Here is a 22,279-nt window from a genome sequence, read left to right on the forward strand (position 1 = left end):
TCTATGAGTACAATATGGGAATTTCAAACCACAGAGAACAATGAATGCAGCAGCAGTTTTCTACCTCAGTGTTACCGTCATTTTTTCATGTGGTCCTGCAGGAGTGCTGTATTCGTTCGCTGGTGATTATGCTGTGTAGTTTTATTGTTTAAAACCTTTACACCTCCCTTGTGTGTGTCTTGCTAGGATGTTAAGCAGCAACTGATCATGTTATTACCTTTGATCAAAAGCATTATCTTACCTGGTAGACAGCGCAGCCCGAACACATCTCTGCTCCTCGCATTCACCCCACTCTGACTCAGCATCCTCTCCTGTTGGATCAAAGAAAAGACACAGGCTGCCTTTAGTCCTTCTTTTATGCATAAAACAGCTTGACATTTGAGAATCATTAGCTTTCTTGTCATCAGTTAGTTGAGAAGATAAAAAGTGATGGTGAGCTCAGCTAAGAGGGAAGTGAAAGTGACCTTGAAATGAGTTCTTGCCACTTTTTATTTGGAGTTCTGCTGCTCTCAGAGCCATGACACATTACACACAAGCAACTGCAGACACTTCATCACTCTAATACATTTCTTTGGCGTGACACTGGCTTGAATAAATATGCTTGAATATTCAGGTCAGCCAAATCAGAGTTAAAAATAGCAACATTCATTATAACATCTTTTGCAGTCGTATTTGGGGATGTATTTTTTGCTGTTCTTAGTGTAGCTTTGTGTGAAATAACCCCAGGATAAACACTCCACTATAAGGCAAAAAGGAAAATAAAAAGGATATCTGTGTGGTTTCTCATTTATCCAGGTCATGGCTATCCAAAGCTTGGTCCAAAGGTGGGCAAATGGACTTGATTTAGGTTCTTAAAGATGTTTCGTTTCTCCTCCAAAAGGCTCCTTCAGAACTGACAAAGCCTGTTGGAGGCAAAACCTTTACAAGAATCTCAATCAAGTCCGGTTGCCCCCCTTTGCACTACGCTATAGATTGTTATTAGGGATGCACATATTTTTTTCTGATGCCCTATATGCTGAAATCTCCAAATTCAAACTCATCAACACCAATACTGATACAGATATTTTAACACTTTTTTAAATGTAAGGAAAACCGAGTGTGTCCTGTTATAGAATGTTCCTTTTCCTCTGATTGTGCAGTCTGTTTGTTTTGGAAACAGAAATTTAAACAAGACATAGCTACATACTTTTTCAGTGAATTATAGATTTATTCTTTGTCAAATATGTACATGTAATCCAAATTAAAACTTAAAGTCATTTTTTTTAAGTCTGTATTTTTAGCAATAACAGTAAAACAAGCTTCATCTGTCTTTTGGAGAGCTACAGAGAAACAGTTAGCTCTGTAGAGCTCTTAATAAAATATGATCCTTTTTATTTCATCTAATACTGTCCTGTTAAAAGACTTCTCCTAATTAAACCACAAGTTTTAAAGAAGGGTGGTTCGCTGAGACAAAGTGTTTGAAATAACACATTCCTCTCAGATGCAAAAGAAAAAAGCTTAAGATGTAGGCTAGCTAGTTTAAGGAATGAGGACGAAGAACAATTGACTTTACACTCCACAAACTCGCACAGTATGCTTACACCATTAATACATTTTAAGCGCATATATGCATTTACTGATATAATCTGACAATGTCATGCATGCCTACATTAAACACATTGCAAAGTCTGAATTTACTGTATTATAAAAGGAATAAATGTGTGTAAACAGCCAATGCTTTTTTTTACTCTGTGTGTATTTTATCTGCTGAATGGTGTCCTGAGCATTTTGTCACGATTTGATGCAGTCTGATGAAGCTCATGCCAGCTTTCAGCTTCCCTCAGATTCATTGGTGCCAATTTAGTGATGAAAAATATGCTTTTTGGATTTATTTTACATTCAGGAGAGACATGTTGCAAGCAGCTACCTCTAATACAGATTCTAAGTAGCATATTATCACACTTCATCTCCTTGACACAGCATTGAACTATTTCACCGCATGTCATGTTTTGTTTTTCTATTGTGAAGACCTAAGATACACAGACATAGGTAAGAAAAAATGATATAAATTAAGATTATATGATTTAAATGGTTGAATGTATTTGGAATAATGTCATTTTTACAAATCAAAATATTTCATAGAAATAAAATCACAATAAATTATTTTTACAATATAATTCAGCCCTGCCATAGAGTATCCAGGCCACTAACTAACCAAACAAGGTTGCTGATGATGTTAGAATAACAGATTTTGCAGCTGCATACACAAAAATAAAGAGCTTCTCCAACTTGGGTAAAAGGTTATAAATCTGCAAAATATCCTTTAGTTAAGATATAAAGAAGGAAAACTGACCGTATCATCCCACCCATGATAAAATGTCAAGCTTTCCTTTAAAGACAAATTATGTAATACATGTGAATCACTTAGGTTAAACAGACCCAGAAGGATTATGAAAGCAATATTCATGTGAAGGAAAAAGTGATTTCTAACCAATACCAAGAGATTTTTTTAAACAGTTCAATTAAGACATAGACTAAACAGGCTTTACTAGTAAACATATAAACAGAGCCTTGTGTAACTGTCCATCTTATTGATAATGTTTGAATTACAGCTCAGCCTGCTTTTCTCTTCAAAGTCTGGTTGTCTCAAAGGACTCATTTTCAAAAACAAAGGGGGGAAAAGGCCAGCCGCACACTTCTCCATGATTCTTAGTTTCCATTTAGCTGTTTGTTCCTGCAATGATTTCTCCTATAATAGAAATTTAGTCTCATGTTGTTGAGAACTTTCTGCAAGCAGAATCCAACCCCAAGGAGCCACAGAGGTTTCTATAATCAGACTGCAGGCTTACTACCACATATGCTTCCACTTAACTTAGCTACTAGCCCCCCTTTGTGAAGACCATTTACATTTATCGGCTTGAAATCCAATGATATGCCAAAGTCTGCAATGTGAGAGGGCGTTTTAGTTATACAGGTGGTGAACAAGCTTTATGGTAGGACAGAAATAGAGTTCAACATCCAGGAAAACTTTACATTGTAGAGCCTCAAACGCCTCTCTCAGCATTCTGCCCCACAATGAAACTATTAAAGACTGTTTCATTTAAGGCACCAGCTCCATCACTTAACACCGGTATTTCTACGACTCAGCAAGGATGTGTGAACAATAACAATGAATCTACTCAGTCGCCAATGTTATGCTTGCAATTTTGCAGTGTGGTGAATTCAGGGCTACAAGTCGGCTCATGAAAACCTAAGACTCTAAGCTTGTTGCCTTTCATACAAAAAATCAGGGTATATTGAACAAAGAGGACCTTTGCTTCTTGAAAAGGTAGTAAATCCTGGTTATTCATAGCTGGTTGTTTTCATTGCATGCAAGAGCATCTGGTGGTTTTCTTTGAGAAAAATAAACAGATTTAGCTGTGTTCTGAGAATGCTGTCCTACTGGAGCCTTCATATAACATCTTGTGTTTTTAAAAGAGTTGTCAAGTTAGAGTTTATATATCTTAGTTTGTTTGCTCTGGTTTTAATGGACCATTTTGTTTAATTGTTGAATAATTACTTAAATTCTGGTTAATTTTCACACAAGGATATTTGAGGACCAAAATGTGTGATGCACAAGAAAAATGGTCTCTTGTTAGTTAGAAAAATCAGAATTCTTTGCAGGAGATCCCAGGAGTTGACAAAAACCTATGATCCCTGCACCAAAAACACTTTAGAACACTTTAGCTGACTATACAGATCAGGGTATCAATGACTGTCATCTGTCAAGTCTGCAGTCTTCCCCATGGTTGTGCAGCCTACTGACCCAGACTGAGGGTCCATTTAAACACTCAGGAAACCTTTCAGGTGTTTTGAATTAATTAGCTGATTAAGGTGTGCATGAACCAATGTCCTGCTTGTTTTACGTTTGAGATAGTTAAACAACTGCTGAAATTTGGAGCGAAATTGTGTGCCATGAACAGGGATGTCCCAATCCCGGTCACATGTATCGGATATGGGCCGATACTAAGCACTTTTCATTGATCGGCGATCGGCAATTTGATCCAATCAGCCCAGCCGATCATTTAAATCAGTTGCCGTAAATTGAGCACAATTTACGACATGCCGTAAAGGCGCCAGTAACAGCAAAGCAGCAGTAGCGTATTGGCCCTTATGTGTTAAAAACAGTGGTGTAGAAATACTTCAAACTTAAAAGCAAAACAGTCTGACAGCGACTCGCAGCATCTGTAACACAACCGTTTCACGAGTTGGTAGCTGCAGAGCTGCGTTTAATTCTACATATTTAAACCGTCATCTCCGATCAAAACATGCATCAGCATACGGGGACTTTACAAGAGCAACAGGCAGCTTCACCGAGCAAGCAACAACCTCTGGACTTTAAGAGAGCAGACAGGTACTCTCGAGAGATGATAAGGTAAAAAAAAAAAGACAACAGAAATGGCGGTCGAATTCATCGCGTAGGACAACCAGCCCATCTCCGTGGTGGAGAATTTGGACCCACGCTATGCCCTGCCATCTCGACATTACATTACTGACACTGCTTTACTGCAGCTTTAACAAAGTAGGTGAGAGCACACTAGAGAAAGGCAACTTTACTGCCGTTAGCTTCACTACAGACATTTGGAGCTCAAATAATTGCCCCATGTCACTGCTGAGTCTCTGAGAAATAAAAGTGATAAAAGTGAATGAGGAAAAAGTTATAGAAACTGCACTGAAATAACAAGAGTGCCTTGTATTTGGGTTTTATTCCAGTGTTAATGTTTTGGTTTACATCTCAGACTAAGCTGCTACATTTTAATAAGGATTGTTAATTTGAATCTGTATGATTCATGTGTTTTTGATCCTATTCAAGGTAAACTGTTTAAACCACTTTAAAGTGGAGTTGGGATGTTTAAATTCATTTTTTGAGTTGTTTTTGTTGTGAATAATAGAGTCAAGTTAACTTCTAAGTGGAATTATAATATTTAAAATTCATTTATTGAATTCATATTTTATTGTGACTACTGACTCTGTTACACCACCTCTAAGTGAAACTGAGGTTATTTGAGTTCACTCCTTCAACTGCTCAGGTCATTCAGCTGACCACTTTAAGTGGATTTTGATTGATTGAATACTGAACACTGCACTAAGTGAATATGTAGCTAAATTCATTTTTTTGACAGATAATTAAAGTGAAACAGAGCTATTACACCATTTTGAGCAGAAATGTGATTTTATGTTTTACAACAATATTGGCTGTACTGAGTTAAATGGAATAAGTTTGAGATATCTAATATTAACAATTAAAACTCTAATCTAGGTAATTATGAGTATTGGATCGGGACTCGGTATCGGCAGATTTTCAATATCAAAAAATCGGATCGGAATCAGAGGCCAAAAATGTCGATCAGGACAACTCTAGCAATGAATATCAGAGTTAATCAGTCCCTATACAGACTATGACTGAGCAGCCAATCCGCGGGTCACCTGATGATCATTTATCATTTTAAAATTAATTCATCTGGGATTAATAAACTGGTGGACAATCCTTTTTGTCTGATCATTCCTCGTGTGCATGTTTCTCATAGCGCCTGATGCTAATGGCAGATGGATGGATTTTTTAAATTTCTGTAGTCAGACCAGACAGGGTCCTGCTCTGTCCTGAAACCTTTGGTGGCCCCCTTAGAGGTGCTCTGGACCCAGGTTGGGAACCACTGCTCTATAATAAAGAACAGCAAACTATAGTGAGTTCCTGTAGGGCATATGACATCCATAATCAGTGTCACTCATGATACTTATTGTATCATGAAGTTGTGGAAAATTCTCTGCCACTGTTTAGGTGAAGATATTAGCTATTGAAATTAACAGTAGTTGCTGTAATTAAAAAAAAGCCAATAATTCCTGCAGTTAGGTCAGATTGAAGTCAGTTCATGTTCTTACTACATATGAACAAACCAAACAGGTTAAGTATTAAAATGCCCTAAATACATATTCAGCTTTTTTATTTCTATGTTCTTTTAATCAATTAAAACACAAAGAGAAAAAAAATTGTACACTATTTAAAATAAAAGGGGACAAAGGCTACAAATTCCCCAATTACATGAAGTATGTATGTATGGGAAGCTAGACTGTCTTTCATTCCTCTTATTCAGGCCCACTTCCCATACATACATGAAGTATGTATGTATGGGAAGTGGGCCTGAATAAGAGGAATGAAAGACAGTCTAGCTTTATCAGAGTAATCTTTGTGGGTATAAATAAATGCAACATTCACAAGTTTGTCCTCAACAATGTCTCACTATAAAATGTTTATATACTACACCAACTTCTGTAATAAAACTACATCTATTGGCTAATAGCATTAACTGTTCTCCCTTACACATTTTATAAGATGTGGCGTGTAAAACGTAGTTCAAACAATTTTACTGACCAAATTAAAAGTCTGGAAGCTCCATATTGGCAAAAACAAGCTTTAGTAAACAAGCTTTTTGATGATAAGGCAGGGTTCTTAGTATTTTACAAGCCTTTGTCTCCCTGTGCCAAGGCATTGTTCATATTTTTTTCCATCTGGCTTTAAAAATGTCTTAAGCTTTCCCTCAGCCTCTCCATCAACACCCACAGAAACCCACAACTGAATTCCTTATCCCCTTTAAAGAATATCAGACGCTGCTCAGATCTGTTTTTATTATTCCTTTTAGAAGTGTTGTGTCTTAGATCTGTCCTCTGAAACTTGTCAAGGCTGACAAAAGTAGGCCTCTGGGTGTTGTGTGACAAGTGAACTCACTCGATGTGCAATGCACAAGGTGAAGTACTACTAGTATGCAGACTGGGTTAAGAATATAATTTTTTAAGAGTGATGTGTGGAGCTCTGTCACTTAAACTGGCAGAAAATTAATTTGTGCATGTGATTACAGTGATCAATTTACAGAAAATGTGTATAATTCCTTTTTTTGGCAAACAGAATGGGAATGCGACAATATGGCTCCCCTCCTCCCTGCATCAAGAATCCCTAATAAAGCCCAGTCCTTGGGCCGTGTAAGCTGACATTTTAGTTTGCTTGTGGCTTCGGCATCCCAACCCTTCCACTTTCATTGCCTCTGTTCCCCTCGCTCTGCCCCACTTTTGCCCTCCTCCGCTCCCTCCCCTCACCCTCAGGGACGGTGGCCAAGGCTTATTGCAGTTTCCATTGCTCATGGCTTCCCCTTGCTACTGCGGCCAGACTTCTGCAGCAAGCGTGCTTGTTTCTGGCGCTGGAGCGTTCTTCTCTTTTCTTAAACAACAGGCAAAATTCACTAGGGAAGAACACAGATGGGAATATTTGAGGGACAGTGCAGAAAAAGTACTGTTTCGTTTTTTTAAAAGCACTCCTACTGACACAGACTTTGCTTCTGGCTTGTAAAATACGCATTAGCTTTCAGCCACTGTACCGAAAAGGGTCACAACCCATTCGTTTGTATTGTGCTTCTCATTTCCTCACATGAATGGGAACAGTCATATGGCATTGTGAACTGGCTTGGTAGGAAATAAGGACATGAGGTAGTTCTGCTAAATAGAGCTCACTTTGAAGTTTTTCCTCTTAATCCATTCACAATAACATGGCTATTTTTATCCGCAGAAATCAAACAGACTGAACTGTGATCTATTTTTATCCCTTTGCTTGCCTTTCAATTGCTTGTTCTCTCCTTTTAAAGCAGGCATGTAACAATACACTTTATTTCATTATTAGAAACACAACACCTGACATCAAATATATTGGTGCACCAGAGAAAGAAACCCCAAGGGCAAAGCAGAAGGACAAAAACCATCCAAAGCTGCATTTTTACCTTCAGTGAGAGGCCAAATATTTCAGAGACGACATAAACTGATTCCGACATATAGAGTAAAATAATATATTAATCTTTCATGAACTGGGGATTCAGTATGTGAATATTTAATGCAAGAATTTCTGCACCACACTGTAGTGGATTTCCAGCTTTTAACCCCATTTCTCTGCAAAGCCTGCAGCAATTAGAAAACCTCTCTCTGCTGGAACATATTCTAAAACCTTCAAAGAATAGCAGTAAAATAATATTTACAGCAGTGTCTGCATTCTCATCAGCCCCTCATTACAACACCAACAGTCTAGACTTCCAGACACAAAACAAAAAGATAATTACTGGCCCTTTTAATAGTATCCCTGCTGCTGAATGATTTGCATTTCATTGTTTCAGAACATATTTGCATCTACATTATCCCTTCATCTTACTCCTGATATGCTGAGTGCTGACAGAAAGCCGAACAGATGTTTGATGAGTCACTGCAAGATCAGGGCAAAGTAAATCCTTTTGTCATCATTATTGTGAAATGAACATGCACATACACACACTGCAAAATACTGCATGAAATAGATGGGCTTCAGCATTTGGCTAGTCACTTGACAACCCAGCTAGCCGTCAGCAGATTATTTGGCCTTTTCAAGGTTCGTGAGCACAATCTGAGAGAGCACAAAGGAAATTGTGGTTGATGAAGATTTTGTGGGAAATAAGCAGCAATAATTTTAAATACAGGAGATAGACTGTAATAAAAACTGTAAACATAACATTAAAAACTAAGTATCAATATTTTTGCATTTGTTGCATGCCATTTTCTTACAGCAATATCAAACATTGTTTTTTGTAGGGATCTGATCCTGTTATCAGATATCAGTCTGATACTGACTCAAAGAGCTAGATCAGGTACTAGTGACAATGGACTGAGCCACTGGGCTGTTCCTCGAGGACAAACTATATAGCTCAGTTTTATGCTATCCTGTTTTCACAACAAACGTGTGCAACATTACTCTCCTCAGTATTCTAGTAGTTTTATGCACAGTTCAAATTTCAACATTTTTAAACAAACAGTTAAAACCATTAAGAAAAAGAACCCAATAAAGCAGGATATACAGTGTAATAATGAAATGAAACAACTGTTGGCTGTCACATGGTTCTAAAGCAGCCAAACACTTGGGACTGCTGTAGTTTGTCAACATGAACATAAAGGCACTCTGTCTGACCTCTACAAGAATGTATGGGAACAATTAGCAGCAGCACTGGATGTAAAAGCAATATGCTTCACCACAGACACCAGGAGCTATTATGCAACAGCACAGTAAAGTTCATCCATCAATTCATTTTCTTCCTCTTTTCCAGGGCTGAGTCTTGATGGCAGCAGGCAAAGCAAGGCAACCCAGACATCCCTCTCCCCAGCAGTTCCTCCAGGAGGAAGATGTTCCCAGGTCAGATGGAATATGTAATCCCTCCAGAAAGATTTAAGTCTACCCCAAGGTCTCCTCCTACAGTGAGGTGATCAGGACACGTCCTGATCAGATGCCCCAAACTGTACAAAGCAACAACTAAGGCTGAGCCCAGCCACTCTCCTGAAAAATTTCATTTCGACAGCTTTTTTCCATGATCTTGTTCTTGCAGTCACTACCCAAAGATCATGACCATAGGTGAGAGCTGGCATGAAGATTCACTAGTGAATTGAAAGCTTTGCCTTCCAGCCTAGCTCTCTCTGCACCATGACTGTCTGGTACAGCATCAAAAACACTGTTGATGCTGCGCCAATTCACCAGTTGATCTCATGGTCCATTCTACTCTTACCCAGATACTTGATCTCCTTCATGTGGGGAAAAGACTCACTCCACACATGAAGAGAGCAATGCAACATTTTCTGCAGAGCACCATGGCCTCAGACTTAGAGATGCTGAACCTCACACCAATCGCATCGTACTCAACTACAAACTGCCAAAATGCTCTTTGAAGGCAGGCTTTGCAGACAGCATACACTTCCACAGACCACACAGCAGCTGCTTATTTTCAGTGGCAATGATAAAATGGTTTTTCAGTTAATTAATGTCCATGACGTCCACTCACTCATGCGAAACTGAGTAACTCTGTGTTTTTTTAAGGACTTCTTTTTTAAGTAATTGGACTTTTATTAATGTCCATGACGTCCACTCACTCATGCGAAACTGAGTAACTCTGTGTTTTTTTAAGGACTTTTTTTTTAAGTAATTGGACTTTTATTAAGTATATTTTGGATACGAGTCTCGCACTTTGCTTCATTTTATTGCGTATCTGTTAATGAGAAAAAATAAACTAAATAGCACAAAGAGGAGGTCAAGGCTTTCTGTAAACTACATGACAATAGTTTGGATCATCCTACCACATGACAGTGAGCAACACAGCACATAGTCTGACAGTGATTCCACCTTACATATAAAGTTTGCTGATCCATTGCATTCATCCAATATCAAAAGTTAAGACTCGGTCAGTACTTGAACAAAATGTAAATAAAGGCTACATTATTTTTTGCTTCCAATTTATTAAATTTCAATCAATGTAACTGTGTTTTAATTTGAGTATTATTCATATTGTTTACATCAATATGAATAATAATTGTGACGATATCTATGCAATACATCCTGAGAACCAAAGTTAATGGAAACCTTTGCAATCTTTGGCTGATGAATAGTCAAGGTTTGGACAGAAAGAGTTGGGCTGTCCAGTTAAGACTGCAATCAAGTTGAACTCATTGGAGGATAAGGTGGAGAGATGCACAATGAAGTAGGTGGAGGCCATTCTGAGAAACATGGATCATCCACTTCATATCTCCCTAAATGACCAAAGAAACAACGGTGGTGGACGGCTCCTCTCTCTTCACTACAGGACAGAAAGATACAGAAGATCTTTCATACCATCAGCAATAAGACGATATAATTCTACCATAAACAGAGGAGACTCCAGACAAATTAATTTCCCTTCGGGGATAAATAAAGTTATTTCATTGCATTGTATTGTATTTAAATTTCTTCCACTGTGTGGCTGTCAACAGTAAAAATACATAGCAGAATTTAAAAAACAAATGAACTGGAAGGGAACCAGTAAAGCTTACTGGCTCATTTCCAATTGCCTACAACAACTACTGATTGATTTGACAGCTAGTTATCATCAGTCATCACTACCCCACCTGTCAGAGCAGCCCTGACATATCAGATTCTTCCTCTAAAGGGCAGGAGGGTTGTCTTGTGGCCAGACAGATCACCCTGTGACTCAAAGATTGCATGTCTGACTCCTATAACAGGCAGAATGTCCATCACTACAAGCATTTCTTCCCTTTGGTCTCTAGTGCACACTTACATCTCTAAATCCCCCTTACATTCACACTAACAGCACATCATTGCAGACGAAAGTGTCAGCTAAACGGCTTAAGTGAAAAGCTACTGCTGGACATGGAACATTTTCAGTAGTTGAGAGTGTAATCGTCTCTTATATGAAATGTTATTTTACAGTTCGCTCTGCACCGACAGTTCAGGTCCCAGGAGTGAGACTATCAGAGTCATTCCACACTCTCAAAGCAGAGGAACAACCTAACCTCTCAAGACCAAAGCCTTCTACAAGTGAATAGTGCTGCTGGTTAATTATCACCCAATGTCAGATCAATACACCCTGTAGCAGGACCATAAATCCACCCTGGCCTGAAAAGGAGCCCTTTGTTGTCTCTGTTTCAGCAGTGGAAGCCTCAGCAGCTCAGAGGCTGGCAGTGAATGTGACGTCTGGGTCCTGTGGGAACGGGTGTGGGGGACTGTACGGCTTTGGCCCACTCCTATCAGGCTTGGATCTACAGTCTATCTGAATAGAGCTCAGATGAAACCTTCTCTGGCATTTTTGCTTCTGTAGAGCTTTGTGCTGTGTGCCTTTCATGCTGACTGCTTCAAAGCGGCTGGGAGAGATGCAGATAGAGTGAACTCGAGGGGATAGGTGCAGCCAAAATAGATCTCAGTAAGTCTGCTTTGCTGTCAAGATGCAAGCCTGAGCATCCTTATGAAGCTTGTACTGCTGTAGTTTTTCTTAATACCCCTTGGGTGTCATTTTTCAGGCAAAAATGTCAAACATTTCCTGGCGAAAGCTTCTTAATTGAGAGGATTTGCTGCTTTTCTTGATCTTATGTGACTGTAAAATAAATCTCTTTGGATTTTCAACTGTTGGTTATATGCAATAACAACTGGATGAGATCTATTTAGCCTGAGGGAATTGGGATACATCTTATTTCATACTTTTCTAACATTTTTTGCAAAATAAAAACAAAGATGTTTGTGATACAACAGTTAATCCATGATACTGATGCTAAAGTGCAACAGGCATATTCAAGCACTCTGCACCCCAGCTTTTGACTCTGGGGGTGACACAGCCACAGATGGCCTAGTAGTTTTAAGGCACGACCCATGTGTGCTGGCGGCCCAGTTTCAAGTCCAGCCTGTGGCTGCTTTACCACATGTTTCTCCCCCACTCTCTTATCCCTGTTTCCAACTCTGTTCACTGTCCTCCTCTATAAAAGCCCAAAAAACTTCAATTAAAGAACCTGTAAAATGGAAATTAATCTGTATTTAGGTTTGTTGTATGACAGGCCACTGTGTTATGAACCCCTAAACATATTTCAGTTCAAAATTAAGCTTCAAAATCATGAAAAATGAGGCAGTAAATTCTGCTCCAGGATGGTGTGGGCATGTCTGTTGAATGAGCTGAAGTCACGCCCACTCGGAAAAATATGATCCTTCAGATTTAAAAAAAACATTACAATCTGAATGTTGACCTTATGATCAGAGTGCAGCTGCCTGGCTCTGTGCCAGAGAAGAGACAAAGTCAGTTTTGGCTCAAATCTCTGTTATGATACTTTAAATGATCCATAGAGCATTGTAGCTGATAGAACAGCTTTAACTGATTGTTAACTTTCAACACACACAGTAACATCAGCTAACAACAGACTGTACTGAGATGAACTGTTCTGTGATTTTATACTGACGTGTTAGAGGGACGGGGTCATTCGAGCCCACATATTTGCTCACCCAAATTAAACCAAGCCAGAAAAGAGGTGAAAAACTTTCTAATGGTCTAAATCCAGAAATCAATCACATGTAGATCTCAGTGTTTCACATGTTTACAGCAGCCATATTCCAACATATCTAATATGTTACGACAAAAACAGGTTCTTTAAAAGAGGGCTTGAGTCAGTCTGGAGAAAAGACAGAAGACTAGGAAACTTGTGGAATGCACAAAAAACACCAGGAACATTTCACAGGTAAGTAGGCCCATTTGTAACAGGTGATGGTGCCATGATTGGGTATAAAAGTAGCCCTCCTGTAAGGCTCAGTCATTCATAAGAAACAACTGCATGAGATTCTCCACTTTGTGAACAACTGCGCTGGCAAATTGTATTAAAGTTTGTGAACGTTTCTCAATTTGCAGTTGCAAGGAATTTAGATATTTCATCTTCTACAGTCCACTATATCAACAGAAGAAAACCTGGAGAAATACTGTACGCAAGGGGCAAGTCCTGCAACCAACAGTGCAAGCCCTTGACCCTGAATCCTTGGATAGCACTGCATTAAAAAGTGGCATCATTCTTTGAAAGATAACAACGCAGGCTCTGGAACACTTAGAAAAACCTCTGTCAGTTAACACTGCATGTCACTGTATCTTCAAATGTAAGTTAAGACTCTACCATGCAAAGCAAAAGTCTTATATCAACAACATCCAAAAAGCTAGCTGACTTCTCTGGGCTTGAACTCATCTGAGATGAGAAGAAAAGTGTCTGACAAATCCAAATGTTGATATTTTTTGAAAGAATGGGCTATGATTTCTCCAGGCTAAAGAAGAAAAGACCATCTAAACTGTTATCAATACAAAGTTGAGAATCCAGCATCTGTGATGGTGTGGGGGTGTATTAGTGCCCACAGCATAGGTAACTTGCACATCTTTGAATGCAGCAATAATAATGAAAGATACATCAAGGTTTAGGAGCAACATATTCTTCCATCCAGTCTTTTTTCAGAAACATCCCTGCTTATTTCAACAAGACAATGCCAAGCCACGTTCTGCACAAGCTGCAACAGCATGGCCTCACAGTAAAAGATTGTGGGTACTAGACCGGCCTACATGCAGTCCAGACATGTCTCCCTTTGAAAATGTATGACGCATTCTGAAGTAATGCCTTTTAGAAGAACGGTAATTTAACACCATGGAACTGATGCTCGTGCCCCATCTTTTTGGAACATTTTACAAGTGTTGAATTCAGAATGCATGATTTTAAAAATAAAAATATCTTGTCTTTGTGCTGTATGCCATCAAATACATGTAAATAAAGATTTCCTGTAATCTACGGATTTTTATTCACATTTTGCACAGTGTGCCAACTTTTCCAGAATAAGGGTTTCTACTTAATCTGTCCTGCCGCTGATCTAAAAGAGCTACGCAGCAAATCATGTGTACTCTGGAACAGTTTAACGTCATTTATGATGTGAAAACAGCAAGAAAACAGCGCAATGATAGGAGACGGCAGCACATTATGAAAGGTTTGGAATCCAGCTGCCTGAACATTTACTTGGCTTTTGTCTAGGTGTGTTCTTTTTAAGTTGGATTCCAATTACAGTTCATCTTTTATTTTCATACTAACCTTCATTTAAGCAGGAAAACCTGACTGGGATTAAAAATATCTTTCTCAAGAGTGTGCAAGCCAAAACAGGCAGCAACAGTTTGCAGAGCAATAAAAATTATAAAAATAACAAAATTAAATGCATGAACAAATTGAAGCAGCAAATATTTGTCGAAATCAAACACAATTGTAAATACAACAGGAAAGACATCTGCAGCCAGATATGTCTTCCTCCAATTCATTTAAAGCATCCAAACCTTCTGCAAGTATCCAGATGATCAGATAAGGTCTCTTCCTTTACAGATAAGCTGTGTCAGGGATTAAACTGGTTTGAATATAAATGAGTTTTTGGTGTTTCTTTGACATTGCTAAGTGAATACAAGAGAGACACTGTGTTACTGAAAGTCTTTTCTGTGACTGATTTATTCTGTTGTTTTTTTTTTTTTTACATTGAGAATCATGCCAGACTACATTATAAAATAATTATGTATGGCATCATATCCCTTTATCCACTTTCTTATATACATACAATATATTGATAACAATAATAGCACATCTCTGTGGGTTGCTGCCTTAACTATGACTCTGCACTTGGATCAGCACTGGGGCTGGACAATGAGCAGTATGAATCAGAAATGGGAAGAATAAATCGTATTGAAACATTTCTAAAATAATTATTTATTACATCCCTTATGTCATAGTTTTTTGCATCCAAACTGGCATGAGCAAATGCCATGATTAAAGAGAGTAAAATCTCAAACTGCAAAGCCATCTGGTGTAAAATCAGCCCAGCATTGGATTCATTTTTCTAGAGCAGTTTTTAACACATGCTCATGGAAGTGAAACCCACAAGAGTGTGTGGGTGGCCTGTGCATATAATCTGCACTGCCTACAACTCCACATCACCATATCTGATGCTCAGCCACATTCTCATGCTCGGACACATGGGATTCCTTTGGTGGTGGGCTGTGATGATTTCTGCGCGTCCCTTTCAGAGGTAATCAAATTCAAAACCCCTCTACCTCCCAGCTGCTGTCTCCATGGCGACAACCAGATGTTGTGCAGTAACCATAACCCCCACTCCACATGCACGCCTCGCCTCAGGGCAGAGTAAAGGGGCATCTGTTACCGTTTTTCCCCCTGCGGCTGCTGAAAATAACCAGGGGGAGACAAAAAGCCAGGCAACACAAAGACGGAGCCAAGAGTCTGTTCCCAATAGGGCCCGCTACTCTGTAGACATCCATACTCTGTTGGTACATGTCTCTTTGTGCTGTCTGTCAAACTAATGAGTCCTTCTAACCTCCAAGGTGCTCCTTAACTGGGACAGTATTTTCTGATTATTTGAAATGCTGAAGCACAAGGATTGCCTTCAGCGTTTCAACGTGATCTTTTACAGCTCTGGCAATAAAAGCAGCCGAAACAAGCTACAACTGTCCAGTACACACAGTCCTCTGGAGATGATGATCGTCTCCACCGTTTGTCTTTGTGTGCAGTCCCATATGAAGTGAACCCCCTGCCACGAGAAGTAATTAAGATGCACCACCACTTCCCTGGCCTTTAATAAGGCATGCAGCCTAAGACAGTGACATTATGTACCCTACTCTTACAGTAATTATGCATCTCCCTGTTGTGCAGACATAAGGAAACAGCAGCCCTGTGCAGCCTGTAAAGCTGCCATCCTGAGTTATGAATAGAAATAACATTTATGTACACTATGGGGGAACCTCGGAAGAGGGACCGGAGGTTTCTGTTACTACAGCCAGACTGCAGGCTACCTGTGTGTACATTTATAGATCTGCATGATGAATGATGGCTCGTGTTTCCTGCATAGAGACATGTCTGCTTCCTGGTCTAGCTGCCGTTTAATCATATTAAAAGTAAGAGACATAACACTAAAAAAAAAAAAAAAAAACAGGTGAGCTTTTACATTCATTTTACTTTCTTTCAATTCACAATGAAGCAAAAAAAAAATGTTATGCTTTACTATACATAATAAAGTACTTGCTTTAGTAGTAAGTCCCAGAACACAGAGGATAAGAAATGCAGTGAGCCAAATGACCCCTAAGTAGAGAAAATAGCCGAGAGCCCTATTACTTCGACAAAAGAATATACATTTTTATAGGGAATACAATATAAAAGCGTGACTAAAAGCAAAAGTGAACATTAAACTTATACTACAGTTTTAAAACAAATATTAAACCCCATTCTACAGTTGAAGAAGGGAATAAAACAGTATTAAACAAGTTTACTCAACAGGGCTAACTAGTTAGTTAGCTAACTAAACGTCCCGTGTTACGTTTCAAAGAGTGACCGTGCTCACTAGCGACCTGAAGATGAATGCGTCCGTGGTTGTCGTAGTTACACCATATGTCGTACAAACGAATGCCTGCGTGTTTACATTTTCTTAAAATGACAAAATACATATCTGATATGTCTTCTTAAGAAAAAATAAACAAAGCAGCATTGGTGTGGAAAATTCACATCTTCAACGCTGTCGCCAGTTAACATGGTCACTCTTTAAACCATAACACCCGCGAGACGTGTAACGTTGATTAGCTTACCTTGATATCTGGGAGCATTTGCCTCACTTTGAACGTTGTTTTAGATCCTGTCAACATTTTTTTCCACGACAGTTGACCTCGACTTTAGGAGAAAAAGATAACAGCCTTATTAAGGCGAATAAATAGCGGAAAATATACAGTTATAAGTCGTTGAGTTACTGTTTTCCTCTGTCCATTTATTAGCCGTTAGAACGAGAAGAAGGTGTCCGGAGTCCAGTAACGGTTAGCCCGTATCACCGGCTGCTCCAACTGAGGCGTTCAGTGTTGAAACTATTTTCGCTCTTTTCATCGCTATTCGCACTGACAGCATCCGTGTCCCCGCCACATACACACCAATAAAAACCGAGAGCACACCCTATCGTTCACCAGTCACTGGACTATTTTGTCACTGGTGTTAGTCACTAACGGAGAGATGTGTTCACCGTTACTGCTGCTTTCCTACCCATTGCGCTGTTTGTTTATGCCTTCGCCATAGTGAAACACACACTGGTGAAAATGGGAGAAAAAAAAAGCTAAGTGCAGCAGAGGAGCTTCTTAAAGGGCCAGTACATCTAAACCATGAAAATGTAATTAAGCTGGAGGAGTCCCAAACTGGCTCCGAAAGTTTCATTTTACCCGTTAGATACTGAGAACAGTGACAGAGTCAGATTCCCCAGCGTTCTTTTAACCCTGAAATCAGTCTATGCATAACACTGACATTTACTTAGTGATAGAAGAGATGCCATACATCAGTATGCAAAAATAAAAATATTCAATATATTTTATGTTGCATGGGGGTAAAGAGGTTTGGAATAAAAAGGCACAAGCTGTATGCTGTGGAAACCAGTGTGCAGACGGTTTTTTAGCATGTAGAGCAGACTATAGGGTCCTGTATCATGTTTTATCCAAGGACACTATACAATGCCATCTTGTTTTATGGGAACTTCATCCTGTTTTCTCAGTTTTAAGGTCACCCAGGAGGAGCCTTAGACCTATTTTCTCCACTCTTAGGGCATCCTAGAGAGGAAATGTACAGAGTACTCTGAATGTTACTTCATTGTTTGTATTCACCTATAGGAGTCCTGCATCAACACAGTTTTATTTCACCTATTTGACCCTTCACACAGAGACAGAAGCTGCAAAGTCAGTTTTCTTTTAGCCCCAAACTACCTCTACCCCAACACCAACAATAATTCACAGAGGAAAGAAGTACACTGACATGCAAAAATTAAACAAACATACAAACAAACTGCAGGCAGTCTGGGGTTCAAAAGATGCAAAGTAAAAAGATACCAGCTGCATGCATCTGGGAACCATTGTGCAGCTTTTGTAGCAAGTACTGAGTTTTATCTGTCTTAAGGGTGCCCAAGATGGCACTTTATTCCTTTTTTTCACTGTTAGGGTATCAAAGAGAATATTTTATTACGTTTTCTCCATTACAAGGTACCTTGCATAGAAATTCATTAAGTTCCCTCCACTGGAAGGGCCCTTTCATTGTACCTGATCAGGTTCTCTTCAGTAGATGGGCACAGGGAGATATTAGAACTAGTTGGTGGTGGGGAACAAGTGCAAAGAATGGTGTTTAGCATGCTGGGCTCCTTATGTGGTATTCAGTTGGATTTTATCTATCTTAAGTGCATCAAAAAGGGGCACTTGATCCCTTTTCCTCCAGTGTTAGAGCATGCTATAGAGTACTTGATATGTTATCTCTGTAAGGCACTCTGAAGGGCACTTAATTACAGTTCCTTCACTTTGAGGGCCTTTACATGGCATCTCATTATGCTTTCCTCTATAGATGTACACCAGTGGGAATTTAAACATGTTTCACTCAGTGACATTAATTGCGGTGCTGTAAACCAGTGAGCAGAAGGTTTTGTAGCATGTCACACAGCTTGTGTGGCATTTTATTGTGTTTCTTTCTCCATCTATATGTCCTCCAAAAGGACATCCATCCATCCATCCATCCATTTTCTATACCGCTTATCCCAATGAGGGTTGCAGGGGGCTGGAACCTAACCCAGCTGTCATTGGGCTAGAGGCAGGGTACACCCTGGCCTGGTCACCAGTTACTCTCAGGGCTGGCATATAAACAAACAACTAGGCAGGGAAGCGAACCAGGAACCGTCTTGCTGCAAGGCAACAGCACTGACCCCTGCACCACCATGCAGCCCCCAAAAGGGCACTTTTTCCTATGTTCTCCACTTTAAGGTTTCTTATGGCAGTGGTTCTCAACTGGTGGGCCAGGACCCATAAGTGGGACACTTAAGTCTTTTCCTTGGGATGTTAATGTGTGATTGGATAAACAAAAAATGTGTCAGAAGTCCAATATGTATGGAAGCCCAAAGTAAACATATATTTTATTTTGTTCTGTTGTCATTAAAACAAGTACATTTTGGATATACTCTTCATATTTTGAGGGGGTCATGTGAGGGGCACTGTGGGAGTATGGGGCCTCAGGTCCCTGTACAACCAAAATGATAGTTGTGACCTCATCCTTGGCACAAAGTCAGAAATGTTTCTGGTGTGTGTTGGCCTCTGCCAGGGATGTCCCTTATTACCAATTCTGTTTGTGATTTTCATGGACAGGATCTCGAGGTGCAGCCGGGGGAGGAGGGTTGCCAGTTCAGGTACCTCAGAATTGCATCTCTACTTTTGTGGATGATGTGGTTCTGCTGGAGACCTCCAGCAAGTAGGGCAGTTTGCAGCTGTGTGAGACGCATTTGGGATGAGGGTCAACACCTCCAAGTCCAAGGCCACCAATTGAAATAATTCAATGTCTGCCTCAGGTGAAGGAGTTCAAGTATTTAGGGTCCTCTTCACCGAGTGAGGATAAAAGGGAGCGTGAGATTGGCAGGTGGATTGGTGCAGCATCAGCAGAGCTGCAGGTGTTGTGCCAGTCTGTTGTGGTGAAGAGAGAGCTTACCTGAAAGGCAAAGCTTTCCATTTATCAGTCTATCTACTTTCCAACACCTATGTTCATGAACTCTGGGTAATGCCCAAAAAAGGGTTTTCTCTGCTGAGTAACAGGGCTCATTCTAAGAGACAGGGTGAGTTCAGACATCCAGGAGGGTTGTGAGACAATGAAGGGGGGGGGGGGGGGGGTTGTGGGATACTCTTCAAAAAACAAAGAAAAATATAGTTCTCAAGTGATATTTGTACTTAATGTAAGTAAAAGTTACAATCTAAATGTACATTTTGTGCCTGCTTTGTGCAACATCTTGCTCTTTATCCCCCTCAAGAAAAGGTGGGGGTCCCTGATTTCTGATACTGTTATTTTGAGGGTCACGGGCTTCAAAGTTTGGGAACCCCTGATCTAGAGGATCTCAAAGTAGAGTTGCTGCTTCTTCATGTCGAAAGGAGCCAATTGAGGTGCTAGGGGCTTCTGGTCAGGATCCCTACTGGGCACCTCCCTGTGGAGGTCTTCTGGGCACCTCCTTTTGGGAGGAGACCTAGGGGACGACCTTGAATGCACTGGAGGGATTGTATGTCCTGTCTAGTCTGGGTTCGCCTGGGGAGGGAGTTGGAAAGGAGCACTGGGGAGAAGCATGTCTGGGTTGACTTTCTTCACCTGCTGCCACTGCAACCCGGCCTCAGATAAGCGTAAGAAGATGGATGGATGGATGGATGGATGGATGGATGGATAGATGGCTGGCTGGATGGATGGATGGATGGTGCAGGGTCCTGAGGGCTGGCTATTGTCAGTATTTGTCATGCTTTCTCCTATCTAAGTGATTATAAATGGTCATCTTGAGTGTACTTGTTCATGACTTCTGTTCAATATGTGCACAGATGGGCATTTAAACCTGTTTTACCCAGTGGAAGGTCTTCTTACATGCCACTGGATCACATTTACTTCTCAGAAATAACACCCAAAAGGAAAAATTATCACATTTTCTACACTGGAAAGACACCCTGGATGGCCATGTATCGTTTTATGTCTCCTAAAGCACCCTTTTGCTGCTTTTTCCCCTCAGAGTACAAACAGGAAGTGTACACACACAATATAAAGTATCACATACAGTACATACTAGGCTATGACCACATAATAATGTGTTTCTGCAGACCACTTTGCATATTTAAAGTCTTATTCTAAATTACTGTAATTATCATAGCATCTCAGATATGTGCTGGATCCATTTTACTGTTGCAGCTTGTCCACATTCATGTAGTTTATCATCTTTATACAGGGTTGATTTAGATCATGCATGGAAAAATGCATGGTGTTCTAAAAGTTAAATGCATTTCCTGTATGTGATATAAAAATCTACAAAGTGGTGTCTTGGTGTGAAGTATATAAAATGCAGTGAAAATCAATGTAAGTCTTCAAAATTAGACCGTCAAATGTTACGCATTTATTGGAATTAAATGTTCTAATTGGATCAACATTAATATTTCGTTCTCCATAACCTGTTTCTACCTGAATGTTATCACAGATGAACACTTTTGTTATGCAGGCAGATAATAAAATGAAAAAGTCAGGCCTTCTTTTCATATGAAGCGCTCTTATTCTGTATTCAGGCGAGTCTGGAGGGTTCAAACTGAACCAGCAGCTCAGCCAGCGAGCCAACATTCATAAAACTATCAAACTTCTGACCTTTAGCCTTCAAGTCTGCAAAATCTCCCTTAAAGTCAAAGTAATCTAACTAAATAACTATCAGCAGTGGGTTTGTGTGAGCAGTACCTTTTTCTGATCCTTTAGCAGGTCTGTGTTGGGAGTCTCTCCTCTCCTCTCTCATGGAAAGAAACCAGCAGTAACTCTCTGTCAGACAAATACAGGAGGCCAAGTCAGGAGAAAATTCCTTCCCAGCGAGGACAGGGAAAGTTTGAGTAATCCTGAGTGTGGTCCGTCCTGCTGAACAGGTGAGGAGACGCTGTCCTTGTGAACTATAATAGAGAGAGGTCTGGATTTTTTACCACATGGGAAACTGTTCAATATTACATAAGGGTCTCCGATTTCTCTGATACATAAAACAGTCGCAGACACAGGACCTTGCATCATCTGAGCTGGAGTTATTCAACAATGTATAATGCATCAAGGTTAGGTTGAAGCACAATGACACTGATGACAAATAAAGGATTCTCTCAAAGAAATTAAACAGCTTAGCTTCATGGTCATTAATTCTTTTTTTATTCTGTTAAATCCAATTAGATGTCTTTGCAGCTACACTTAGCCAGCAATGCTCAAACGATACTCGTATTTTCTCCCACACAGAGTGAAGATCTTTGTTACAGTCATGTTGAATGGGATTTGGTGCCTTGCTGACAGACACTTTGGCAGCTCAAATGCTTTTAGGTCAGACTTTTAACATGCTGACTTTAAAAGCTGGATT

At 39.8% G+C, this 22,279-nt stretch overlaps 1 protein-coding gene across 1 annotated transcript in view; it reads right to left on the minus strand.

The window, feature by feature from the left end:
- mtmr11 (myotubularin related protein 11) overlaps positions 1 to 17,445 on the minus strand; it is a 58,096-nt gene extending 40,651 nt beyond the window's left edge. Inside the window, exons 1-3 of the mRNA XM_041794115.1 lie at positions 17,130 to 17,445; positions 16,971 to 17,052; positions 242 to 311 (exon numbers count right to left, since the gene is read on the minus strand). Of these exons, the coding sequence (XP_041650049.1) occupies positions 242 to 311; positions 16,971 to 17,052; positions 17,130 to 17,146 (169 nt within the window). The 5' untranslated portion in view covers positions 17,147 to 17,445. The remainder of the gene's footprint in view (positions 1 to 241; positions 312 to 16,970; positions 17,053 to 17,129) is intronic.
- Between the last annotated feature and the right edge of the window lie 4,834 nt (positions 17,446 to 22,279).

This window comes from Cheilinus undulatus, linkage group 8 (genome assembly GCF_018320785.1).
Source record: "Cheilinus undulatus linkage group 8, ASM1832078v1, whole genome shotgun sequence".
NCBI classification, from domain to species: Eukaryota; Metazoa; Chordata; class Actinopteri; order Labriformes; family Labridae; genus Cheilinus; species Cheilinus undulatus.